At 46.9% G+C, this 12942-nt stretch overlaps 1 protein-coding gene across 2 annotated transcripts in view; it reads left to right on the top strand.

The window, feature by feature from the left end:
• Nucleotides 1–12942, top strand: part of DPF3 (double PHD fingers 3) — a 254240-nt gene that overhangs the window by 152939 nt on the left and 88359 nt on the right. For both annotated transcript variants that reach the window (XR_012494614.1, XM_019733356.2), the window contains exon 6: nt 6141–6219. Coding sequence is in view for 1 of the 2 variants with exons in the window: in XM_019733356.2 (XP_019588915.1) it covers nt 6141–6219 (79 nt within the window). In the remaining variant the exon portion in view is untranslated. The remainder of the gene's footprint in view (nt 1–6140; nt 6220–12942) is intronic.

Consider the following 12942-nt stretch of genomic DNA (forward strand, 5'->3'; position numbering starts at 1 on the left):
CCTGTGATGAGGTCTGTACACTAAGAACTACTGCACAGAGAGTGTGGACTGTCTGCTTGATGCTTCATTCACAGCACTGACCGCATGTGGCCACTGAGCACTTGAGATATTGCTAGTCCAAACTGAAATGCGCTATAAAAAACAAAAAAAATGCTGTAAATATAAAGTACGCACCAGATGTCGAAGACAATGTGAAAAGAGTACAGAACAACGCATTCAAATTTTTTATATTGATTACCTATTGAAATGATAATATATTGGATATATTGGGTTAAGTAAAATGTATTATTAAAATTCATTGCACCTGTTTCTTTTTACTCTTTTTTAAAAATGTGTCTGCTGGAAAATGAAAAAGGACACGTGTGGCTTGCATTATATTTCTGTTGGCCAATACTGCATCTTTCATTCCCCCAAGTTGGTATTATTACTTCCAGAGAGGTTAAGTAACTTGCTCAAGGTCATCCGACCTAGTCAGGAAGAAGTCAGAATTTGAACACAGGTCTGTACTTTTTCCACTGGGTCATGTGTGACCCAGTGCCCAGCACGTGGCCAGTGACCAGTTTGTTGAATGAATGATTGAAAAAGAAAGGAAAGTGACATTTTAACTTTGTGGTAGCCAAGAGAAAACCTCTACACAGGGAGGGGGTGGATGGGGCCTAGACCAGCTCCAGACCCACCTCCCGCTCGCCAAGGAGAAGTTGAATGGCTGCGTTGTGCAGTGACATTGTGGACATGTCACCCATGGTGGGAGCCTGGGAGGACCCGGAAGACTATAGGTGAGCCTTCCTGTGCTGGAATAAGTGTGTGAAGCTGCTTCACCCACAGCCCCAGTTGAGGTGGCATATTCAAGCTGCTGCTAGCTCCTGGAGAACAATCCCACCTGTTTCTGTTGCCAGGACTGAAAGGCAGCCTAAGGCCATGCACATCAACATGTGCACCCTGCGCTGTTAGCATCAGAGTCTCCTGGGTGATAGTCAGAAACGCAGGACCCCAGACTCTATCCTAGTTGGACTGAATTAGAGTCTGCCCTTTACTAAGACCCCCAGGTGCTTTGTGCTCATTGAGGAAGCCAGGGTTAAGGCAATGATGACAAAAACAGTCTCTGTCTTGTTTGAACCATGAGTTCATATCCCAGCTCCACCACTTACTAAACTTGGGTGAATTATGGAACCTCTGTGACCTTGACCAAATTTTACAAGTACTCTGGGCCTTAGTTTCTTCATCACTAAAATGGGAGCAATAATACACAGCCAATTCTGAGTGCTTAATAAAGGCTAGATATTATTAGGAGGGTACAAGCAAAGAGAACAACTCTTGGACTTTTGATGATGGAGATTCCCTGAGAGGTGAGGAAAATTCAGATTCAACAGTTAAGGACGTTGTCTGGTAACTTTAGTCCAAGAAATCCAAGCTCCTTAAAATTCATGAAGTTTCTATGAGTCGTCCGTGTGAATATTACCAATCAATTGATCAATCAAAAAAATGTTAAACTTAAGAATATACAAACCATCGTGTGATGACATTGTCATATCATGTAGCCTCTGGAAAACTCCACCGTGCACTTGTGAGAGAATGAGAGTGAAAATTTCAAAGAGCATTTAGTACAATTACAAAAATAGTTTTGACATTACAGACCCCCTGAAAGGGTCTCAGGGATCCCTGGACCACTATTTGAGAATAACTGTGGTGCAGAGGAACTAGCTCTTTGAGTCTGTCCCAGTCGAGGGTCTTTTAATTGGCAGAAACTCAACGGCTTAAGCAAAAATGGGAAGTATTTGCAAAGCTGCTGGGCCATTGCTCTAACTTTGAGCAATCTTTGAAGATTCAAACCTCAGGAAGGGCAAGAAAGTGGCAGGGATTCAGGATTGGGAAAGAGTAAGGCACCCAGGTCTCTACTTCTCCCTCCTTCATTCTTCTCTTGCAAAACTGCCTTTCCTGCTTCTCTGTACACATGGCCCCATAGCTCCTGAATTGTTGGGTCCTCAGTTTAAGTGCCCTTTACTAATTAGGGTCAGTGTTTCCCAATTCCAAGTCCTTTGGGGCTAGAATCTGATTATCCCAGCTTAGGTCAGGTGGCTACTCCTGAGCCAGCCAGTCAGCTGTGGCCAGGGGGGCCGGGCCATGTGGTACCGTCATTGATGTCATGGCCACTGGTTTGTGAATGGGAGATGGAGTGCAGAGGAGGGGGCATTTCTCAGAGACCGGGGCTGGTTTCTTCTGGGCAGTCAGCTTTCTATCACAGAGTCTGGGAACCTTGGTCTTGTTCCTTCTACTGGTTCTGTGACTGTGGACAAGTCATGAACCCTCTCAGGACCTGTTTCATCAAGTGTCAAATGGGAACAATATTACTTGCTGTAACTCATAGGGTAGTATAGAAATCAATGGAACTAATATAAGGTGTGATAAAAAACATGGTGAATTTTTAAATAAAAAGAAATTTATTACAGTAGAAGACACATTGCCATTAATGCCCCTCAAAATACTCCCTCTTGCTTTGAGCACACTTATTCCATCGTTCTTGCCACTTTCTGAAGCACTTCTGGAAGTCCTCTTTCGTGAGCGTCTTTACTATATCCTCCATCATGACAATGCTCAGTGTCACACGTTGCTTCTGGTTTGGCAATTTCTGTCAAATAAAAACATTATGGCGTGCCGTCATCCACCTTATTCACTGGATCTGCACCGTGTGACTTCCGGCTCTTCCCCAAAATCAAAATAACTGTGAAAGGTAACCATTTTGAATCAATTCAGGACTTCGAGGCAGCCACGTACTACAGCGTCTTTAGTTAAAGACATTCATGAAGGAGAACTACCAGAACTGCTTCAGAAAGTGGGCAGGACGATGAGATACGTGTGTTTGAAGTGAGGGGGAGTATTTTGAGGGGGATTAATGGCAATGTGTCTTTTGCTTCAATAAATTTTAAAAAATTTAAACACATACCGTATTTTTTGATCACACCTCGTGTATGTGAAAAAACTTAGGATGCGATGTGTCCAGCATAATGCTAAGTGTTGGGAACTCCTAATAAAATATGAAATGCATCTTTGCTCTCAAGGATTTTGGGATTAAATCGAGTAGAAAATACTAATAGGCATGACACCATTAGAAAGCAGCAGGCTTCTCTGACTGTGCAGTAACCAAATGAAATACTCAGAGGAGAAGAAGCGAGAGCACCTTGGGCAAGGAGGGGAAATACTTTATTATTTCCTGCAGCCGTAGTACTTTCCACTGTGGTTTCACATACCCTTAGCTCTAACTTCCTCAAGAACTCTGCAGTAAAGGTGTTGCTATGCCCATTTTACAGTTGAAAAGAAAGCTAGAGCTTAGAGAAGCGACTTGTTCAAAGACATGTAACTGGTGCTTCAACTTGTATCTTTCTGGCTTTAAAGCTGACACTGTTTTTACTTCTCAGTGTGGCGAGAAGAAGACTGTTAGGGGCATGGGATGTTAGCAGGGCTACAGCGTGGATCGATGGCGATGGGCAGAGGGGCCGGTCCATGGCAGGGATCAGTATAAACAAAGGCGTGGGCACCGCATGAGCTTCAGGTGAACCTGAGGGGCTTGGCACTAGGTCACCACTGGATGTGTCGCTGGGCTTTAGATGGCAATGAATGAATGACCATGGGTTCCTGTCCTTCACCCCTGTTGTCTGTTTGGTTTGGGAGACGTGCAGGATGTATTGGGTGGGGCAATGTGGAGGTAGAACCCAGCTGGTGGGTTCTTTGAGCAATTCAGGGGTCAATTGATGAGCTCCTGGATTAAAGTGTGGACTAGAAGGGAAATGCAAAACCTGAGATGGCCTTTGAAGGAAGAAACAACAGCACTTGGATATAGAGGATGAAGGGGAAGAACCAAAGATGATTGACTCACCGACCCACTGACTGATTGATTCATTTATTCAGCAAATGTTTATTAAGTGCTTCTGGAGTGGTTGGCTGCATGTCAGTTTCCAAGGATCGTGGTAACCCAAAGAGACATTTGCTCCACCTTCATGTGGGGGTGACAAAATCAAGTACACCGACACACGTATGATATAATGTCAGACAACGCTAAGGGCTGGGATGAAATGGAAAGCAGGGTAGGGGAAGAGAGCGATGGAGAGGGGATGAGTGGCTATAAAGTTGGTCAGTGAGGGCTTCTCTGAGGTGACATTCGAGCAGGACGAGGAGGATGCAATTTCCAAGCTTGAGATATTCCAGAAGATTACACGAGGGCTACTGCCACAGGAAGATCCCTAGCATGTCCCCTCAATGCCCTATAGCCACGACCCCCCTTTCACAGTTGAGGAAGCTGAGGTACAGGGAGAGTGTTGGGAGCCCGCAGTCACTCCGCTGGTCAACACCACAGAGGGAACTGAACCCCGGCTCTCAGCAGGGCCCTCCTCTTCCCCCGGCTGGATCTGTGCTTCCAGTTACACTCACATGTCTCCTTGTCCCTGGCGGTATTTTTAGTCTCTCAGAGCCCCTTCCCCGAGTCTGCTGTTGCCTCCGTCATTCTGCTTGATGTGCTTTCACCTGCTCCAAGGCGCCTGTGACAAGGCTGTGGGCTGCACACGTCAAGCTGTCCCTGGCTTACAGACGGAGTGGGGGGCGGGGGGGCAAGGGCAGCTGAGGGTGACCACCCTCAGCATCATGGGCAAGCAGGGAGGCCTGTCAGTGCCTCAGGGTGACTGCCAGCGCCTCACAGCTCCCCCTTTGGGTCAGCTCTGAGTAATGAGGGCGAGGGGAGGGGGCTGCTGGCTGGCGTGTGTGCAGGGGTGAAGGGCTGGGAGGCAGAGAGAGGGAAAGAACAGTGGAAGGGAGGGAAGGAGGGAGGTGGAATTTTGTAATTTGTTTTGGAGAGAGGCAAGCTGAGGAGGTGGTGGAGGTGGTAGCTTGCCAGGTGGTGTTGATTGGAGAGCGAGAGTGAGAGCGAGAGCGAGAGAGAGCGAGAGCGAGAGAGCGAGAGAGCGAGAGAGAGAGAGAGAGAGAGAGAGAGAGAACATGAAGCTCAGGCCTTTTGACCCAGGAGTCCCCAGGGCCACTTTTCTAGGCCAGGCCCCTGGGATTGCCCTATTTTCCCGGTGCCACAGGTTGCTGCCATGTTTTATTTCTTATCTATTGTGTCTTCCTCTCTGTCTCCAAAGACCCCAGTAGGCCCTTTCCTTGGTTGGGAGTTAACTGCTACTCATTACCAGAGAATGACCCGGAGGAGGCAAGGGTGCTACACATGTGACCAGTGTGGGACTTACAAAGGTTTAAAAATAAACCTTGCTGCATTCTTGCAGCCACTGTCCTGGGGCTGCAGAGCTGCCAGCTCCCTCTCTGGCTGGTCTCTTCTATCCTCGTAGGTAGAGCTCATCCCACCCCCACTCCGGGTTATGCTGACTGTTTCTGGAGGTGCACACAGGGTGGTGGTATCAGTAGTCCAGCCCCAGGAGACCGTGAGCTGTCAAGGTCTCTGTCACTGGCTGGAGGCCCGAGGCAGACCACATAGGGAGGCTGAAGCCCACCCCTATGGCATTGGTCTAGCAGGGGGAAGGGAGCTCCCCACATGCCCAGACTCATGCTCTGGGTCGGGACACCAGGCCTGGCTGGCTCTCGAGAGGCTTGAGGACGGGAGTGAATGAAGGACCCTGGGCTGATGACTGCAATTATGCTACTTGCTCCAGTACATCTGTCATCTGTCAGCCGAGGGGAGCAAGCTTGGTTGGCATCTAATGCCACGTCAATGAAGCTGAAAGGCTAAGGGGTCCTACTGGCAGCAGTATTTGGTCAACAGAGGCTTTGCAGTGGAATTGTCCTGAGTTAAAGTCCTGGTTCTGCACTTAGTAGCCAAGTGACTGTGGCCAAGCTACTTAGCCTCTCTGTTACCTCAGTTTCCTGATCTGTAAAATGGGGCTAATAATAGTACCTCCGTCTGGGAGTTGTAAAGATTTAGTGAGAGGATACAGGTGAGTAGCTGAGCGATTTGGAGCAAGTTGTCTAACCTCTCTGGGCCTCAGTATCCTGGCCTGTAAAATCGGGTTGATATTGGTACAAATGTGATGAAGGTTCAATGAAGAGATGCTGGTGAAGCACTCTGGGCCTCACAGAGTGTGTGTTCAGGACTGTAGTGATTATCAGAATAACAAGCATCCTTATACCCCATGTCTCCCCAGGCCCGTGGCTCTGCAGGTGGCAGGAGAAGGCACGACCCCGCCTCTCAGGAAGACCACGACAAACCTTACGTCTGTGACAGTAAGTACAGGCAATGCCGCATTCCTTCTCCTGGTCCTGCCCCAAGCCTCACCTTTCCCTGTGCTCCCCTGACTGTCAGCCCTCAGTCTCTGGCCAGCTGGCTCCTCCTCTGGGGCCTGCATTCCCAGCTCACACGCCTGTGCCTCCCCACCATCACCACCTCCTCTTGCTCCCCGTCTGGCCCCGGTGTTTCTGCCTGAGGGAGAGCAAACCGTGAGGCCTCACCTTGGATGCTGTGCTCCTCTCTCTGTCAGTGTCCTCCTTTGCAATTGTCCTCCGGCTCTCTCTCTTTCACTCTTGTCTCCTTAAGATTTGTCCCCTATTTTTTTTCTCTATATCAGAGAGTTACAAACAAAAGCATAACTCAAAATCTTCCAACAAAGGTACTTGGCTCCTATGGCTTTCATTTGTTTCCCTTTAATTTCCTTTCTCTCCTGTCCTACATAGGGCAAGTTATGAATCTTTCTCTGATGATGACTTAGTTAATAAATGGCCCTCGATCCATCTCCAGCCTGTCTTGCTTGCTTCAGAAACATCTTTTGGACAAGCAGCTGCCTGGCTCCTGGCTTTAGGGTCCGCAGACAGAGCTGGGGAGGGCTGAAGGAGAGAGCACAGGCAGCAGTGACAGTGGGTGGACCTCCAGAAACCTTCAGCTTTTGGAAGCTTTGCTGTCAGTGTGAGAGCTTTGGTCTTTCTCACCTAGCCGAGCATTGGATGTGGGTTTAAAATCCTTGCCCTAGTTATCTTCTCACCATATCGGGCACCATCTGCTCCTTCCACGGTGAGGGCAGCCCTCAGAAACCGCACTCCCTGACCATCTTCCCTTCCCGTTTTCTCCTCTTTGAGGCTGCAGAGCCCTGCCACAGGACAGAGGGGCTGCATTGAGAATGGCAGCCAAGTGGCTTAGGCCAGGCCCTGGTGCGGTGGTCCCTCTGGGTGCCCCATCCATCTTGCCTCTGTCTGCAGCCTCCATGAAGACAGGAAGAGAACTGGGAAGATAGGCCCCAGGGAGTGCATTGTGGGTGGTGCCATTTTCCTCCCTCTTCACTGGCCTTTTTTGATTTCACAAAGTTTTTCTGTGCCCGGTGGGGTGACAGCAATTTGGAGAACATTTTGCTAGAAGAGCTCAAACTCCGTGACCCCCATTTGGCTGCTTAATACACCATGTAAATGACATTCCTGAGACAACTGCAGGTAACATCTCCACCCCAAAGCCATTCTGTTTCAGGATGAGGAGGAAGCAGAGCATGGGGTCTCGTCCCTCTTGGCAATATCAGGAGGAGCCTGATTTGGTCTATGTCTTCCTGAATGGGGTTCATAAAAGCCCCAGCATGCTAGCGCTGGGGGGGCAGGCTCTGGGCTGGTGAGGGTCCTTCAGAACCCATGGAACAGGCTTTCCGGCTGTCCGGCTGGAGCCGCTCAGCTATCAAAAATGCCGACGGCTTCTTTGGAATTGGGGCTTTGCCTCTTGATTCCTCTTCTAAAAAGCTTTCTTTTCATTATGTGATTTTCTGCTACCTTAGATAGTAGAATTACTTTCGCTCGTTCTCTGTACCTTTTGTTAGATTCTCAGCTGATAATAATCCCCTACGTTCCCAGACACACCTGTGTGTCCTCCTTCCCCCACCTCTCATTTCCTCTCCTCACTTTTTTGTCTGACCTAGGCCTCCGCAGAGAGCCCTTTGTGGGTGTTCCTCTATTGTCTGGCTCCCCTCTTTCTGCGAAAAGGACTTGCATCACACTCTGTCCCCCAGCTCCTGTGGCTTTGTTTAGGGGCTCTGAATGCCATTCGCTGTTTCCTGTTCCCCTCCCCACAGGGTCTCTTCCTCCTTCTGTTTTTGCTGTGGTACTTGGGAGGCCTGATCACAGGCCTGATGTTGGCTTTCTGGAAGTCTCCGTGACCGATTTCTTGGCTCTGCCTGCACTGGCACTGCCTCGCTTTTCATCTCCCGGCAGAGCAAGGTCCACCCTGGATTGCCCTTCTCTGTTCTGGCTCTCTTAGGAAATTGTGTGGCAGCTCAGTGATTAATAGACTTTATTTTTATCTGGTGCCCTTCAGACATGTGCTCCTTTGGGATAGGAATGACCTTTGGAGAGGTCACGAGGCCTACCCCCAATCCCCAAACTGAGCAAGGAATGCTGTTAATAATCTCTAATGCATCCTCAGTAGAGAGGTGTCTGGTCACTTCCTTGAATGTCCCCAGGGATGGTGTTACCATAAGCTGACCTTTCTTCCATGATTCCAATGGTGCTTTGGGTGATTGTTTTTCCTTAATAGGAGCTGAAATTTTTCTCTTCTACAGGCCTCCTTATCTTTTGTGCATCTTTTCCCGTCAATAGGTACATCGAGCATTTTTGTCTCTTCTAGAGGTACTCTTAATTTCCCCCTTGTAATGGTTTACTGAGAGTCATATCCCATAATCTCTGTGACAGCCTGCACTGAATTCCCTTCCAGGTTTATATATAATCTCAGCACGCCCATTGGAAATAGCACCAAGGCCAATTGGCTCAAAGCGTAGCAGACACATTTCCTTGTCTGTTTTACACATCAGCTCTTAACACCACCCACATCTGTAGAGTGTAGAAGTATCTGGCCACTCCATTGTCCTATGCACCATCTCAGTGACTTCCCACATGGTTAGAAGGTGGCTATGTGTGTGCTTTTCTATTTATGCATTTGATTATTTCTTTTTCCATAAATCACTCTGCATTTGATCCTATTGAGTCTCAATAAAGAGATACAATAATATGTGGCTTCAATATACGGGATTCAATAAAGGCAAATTTAAAGACATTGCCCAGTAGTTAAATTTCATTCTCCACAGATTCACGATCCCTGCCATTTTTGTATCGTCTGTGGTTTGATTTGCATAATCCCTACTCCATCTTTTGAGTTATTTATGAAAATATTAGGCCACCTTGGACCCCACCACCTCTTTCCGGGTTTATGTGATGTATGTAATGATAGCTATCTTTCAGATGTGATTGTATTTAACCCTTCTTGGTATACATTTCTAAATATAGTTGTCCTGTTATAATCTTGGTCCAAGCTTCCCTTTCAAGATGGGTGGTTGAAATATTATCTTAGCTGTTAACTTTAGGTGATAAGATAGTTTGCCTGTTGCCTTTCACTCAACCATTGAATTATTTCATCTCAGAGAAATATTAAACCATCTGAACATCCTTTATTTTTTTACCCAAATCCATGGTGTGTGTATACTTCATCTTCCAGCAAGTAACCAGTCTCTATTAAGTGTCCTGAAAGTTTACCAAGCTTAAGGATTAAAGTTCAGTTTCTTCCCTTTCAATCTCTTGCTAACGGAAAAGTGTTCATTACCCATAAGCAAAGCAACTAAGTATGACGTGGTGAGAAGGGCTGTCGTGTTTGTCAAAGTGTGGATCTGGGCCACCAGCACAGAGATGCCCTTGATGTTTATTGAAATGTGGATTCCTGGGCCTCCTGCCAGACCTCTGGCATCCGAACCCCTGGGAGCAGGCCCAGGAACATGCATTTTTTGGAGCTCCTGAGGGGAGACTGATGAATACTGACTTTTAAGAATGACTGGTCTGCTTCATCTAAATTTGAAGACTTCTGGCCTGTAACTCCTCAGCCTTTTTTTCTTTTCTCTCTCTTTTTTTTTAATCCCCTGGTTTTTGCATCTGGAAGTTCTAGAGTCTCCAGAAATTCTCCAGGCAGAGTGCCACTGACTTGCATCACTGTTTTAGTTGGTCTCTTTAGAATCTTTCTTTTCCAATTCTTTTAGCATTGATGTAAAACTCAGCAGTCCCACATAAAACTCAGCAATCCAGCACTTGACTTTAATTTACTTAATAGCTTTAAATCCTAATAGTCTCATTAGTCCCCTTTTATAGGTGGGATGATAACTGGAGATAGACATACGCATATGAAAGGAATCCTTGCGTTTGGGCTACTGGGATGTTTTAAAAATCATTTCAAGAGTTTGCCTCTTCTCTTCCTAATTGCTCCCAAGCCTGAATTTTCTGTTAGCATCATGGGGGCAGACTCCTGATGAGAGACCTGCTTTTCCATTTTCTTTATTCAAGGAGCACTATAGGAAAGAAGATGGTAGGGGTGGGGTAAGGTTCTGGGGGGGGTGGGGAGGGGGCCAACATTTGTCTCTAAGCCTTAGCCGTTTAGGGAAGAGCCAAGCACACATTTGCCCTTTTGCTGGGCACAGTGGAAGTGATCTGTGAAGTTCTTTTTTTCTTCCCAGTTTTTTCTGTAAAATTTTTTTAAAAATTAATTTTAACTTTATCGTGGAAAGAACATTTAACATGAGACCTACCCTCTTAACAAATGTGTAAGTGTACCATATGTACTGTTGCCTATCGGTGCAACGTTGTATGGCAGATCTCTAGAGCTCATTCAACTTGCTTGATGCAACCTTTATGCCCATTCCACTCTTTAATGTTGTGAATTTGATTTTTTTTTTAGACGTCTTATAATTGTGAATCAGGCAGTATTTTTTTTTCTGTGACTGGCTTATTTTACTGAGTATAATGTTCACAAGATTTATCCATGTTGTTGCATACTGAAGGAGTTCCTACTTTGGAAAGGACAAATAATGTTCCACTGCATGTATATACCTCATTTTCTTCTTCCATTCATCTGTTGATGGACATTTAGATTGTTTCCACATCTTCGCTATTGTGATTAGAGCTGCAATGAACACAGGAGTGCTAATAGCTCTTTGAAATCCTGATTTCAACTCTTTTGGATAAATACCCAGAAGTGGGATTGCTGGATCATATGGTAGTTCTAGTTTTTATTTTTTGAGGAACCTCCATACAGTTTTCCATAACAGCTGCACCATTTTGCATTCCCACCAGCAGTGTACAAGGTTTCCAGTTTCTCCACATCCTTGCCAACACTTATCTCTTGTTCCCAGTTTTTTCTAATCACGGTGGTAACTCGTGCAAATGGGTGCTTACAGCATGCACAGCACTGTGCTAAGCATTTTGCATCCCTTGTTTCTGTAAATCCTCACACCTTGAGAGGCAGGGACAGTTGGCCTCACTTTTCTGTGAAAAAACTGAGGCTCAGAGAGGTGAAGGAACTTGTCCAAGGTCACACAGCTGGTTAATATTAAAGCTGGGATGGGAATCCTGGTTTTTCCATCTCTGAGCCCAACTAACCTAGGATATCTCCACACACACTGCAGATTAAATATGCCCCCTTACCTGGAGTTTTGTTTGTCTGCACACCTGATTTATCAGGTGCCCTGTCCGCTGTTGGCAGATGGCTTCTAGGTGTCAGGTTGGCAAGCTGGAGTCCGGTCGTAATTATAATTGAAGTGGAATGGAATGGATTATATAATTTTGAGTCTTTTAAATTTGAATCTATTACAATCAGTCTCCCTTTCCCCTAAACTGGGGCATTAGGGTAGATTAGTGACAAACGGCAAATAGACGTGAGTGATTGGCCCTCCGGAGCGCGACTCATCCCTGAGTCATGTCCAGTATTCTTCCATCAGGAGTGAGTCCTCTCAACTCAATCTCCACATCAGTAAGAACTTTGTTTTCCACCACCCTCACCTCACAGACATAGATTTTGTATTGTATGGCCCATGACTGAAAACGACTTCTTCAGTGTTGCCTGTTCTAGAAATCCAAGACATCCAGTGGGCGTGTAGCTGTCCAGTCGGGGCTGTGTCAGAATGGGGTCTGGAGTCCCTTCCTGCTCTTCTTGGTGGTGGCATACTGGAGGGTGAAGGGTATGGGGCAAAATGCAAAGGTCCTGGTTCTACCCTCACTCAATGACAACGGCACCGTTCTCCCTCCCCACTTGTTGGTGAAGGGCGCTCCTTTCTTCCCAGGCAGCGGCTTAACAACGAGGCTCTTCACCCAGGAGGCAGGATGTTGGATTGTGGGATGTGGCCATGCTCGGGCCAAGGGGAGCCATGGGATGGGTGAACTAGCACCTGGGGCAGACGGCCTGCACCCAAGGCAGTTGCAGAAAATTTGCTTGACTACAACCTCCTTAAAATTCCGCTGGTTTCCTGCATACCTGAGTGCACAGGGAGAATCAGATGACCGTTGCGGTCCTATTAAACATTTTTCTGAGGGCATTAAGGCCCCACATTCTCTAAGACTCATGTGCTTTTAGCTTCAAGCTGCAGTGGAAAAGCCAATAATGCGGCCTTCAGGCTGGCTGCCCTTGTCGCTGAAGGGAAGCCGTGCTCATCACTCAGTTGTCAAACCTATTATCTTGCAGGTCCTTGCTGGGGTGTGGGCTGGGGAGGGGTGAGGAAGGCTCCATGCCCCAGAAACTTGATTTGTGGAACAGGGCCGGTGGCAGGGGATTGCTCCCTAGAGATCGAGTGCTTTTGTTATAGCAAAGCTGGGTCTGTTTAAATATTTAAATGTCACCGTGTCATGGACACAGGTTGCAGAGTGTCCCAGCAGGGCTGGCCAGAGGCAGGGCTGGAGAGAGCCTGAAGTTTCTCTTTGATACTCTCTTGCCCTCATTTCCTTTGCTCCTCTGCCTGCCTTCCCCCTCTCACCGGCCCCACCCTTTAGCATTCTCAAGAATCTTGCCCACTGACCACCAAACGTAGGTTTGCCTTTTCTGGTCTGTAATTTACACCCTCTTGAGTTATTTTCTCAACCTTATTCTCAGCTAGTTGTTACTTGACGTAAACTTTGTGGCAAATAATTCGTTATTAAGATATGGATGACCAATAACAGGGTAGGTATTAACAT

This window comes from Rhinolophus sinicus, linkage group LG03 (genome assembly GCF_036562045.2).
Source record: "Rhinolophus sinicus isolate RSC01 linkage group LG03, ASM3656204v1, whole genome shotgun sequence".
Taxonomy (NCBI): domain Eukaryota; kingdom Metazoa; phylum Chordata; class Mammalia; order Chiroptera; family Rhinolophidae; genus Rhinolophus; species Rhinolophus sinicus.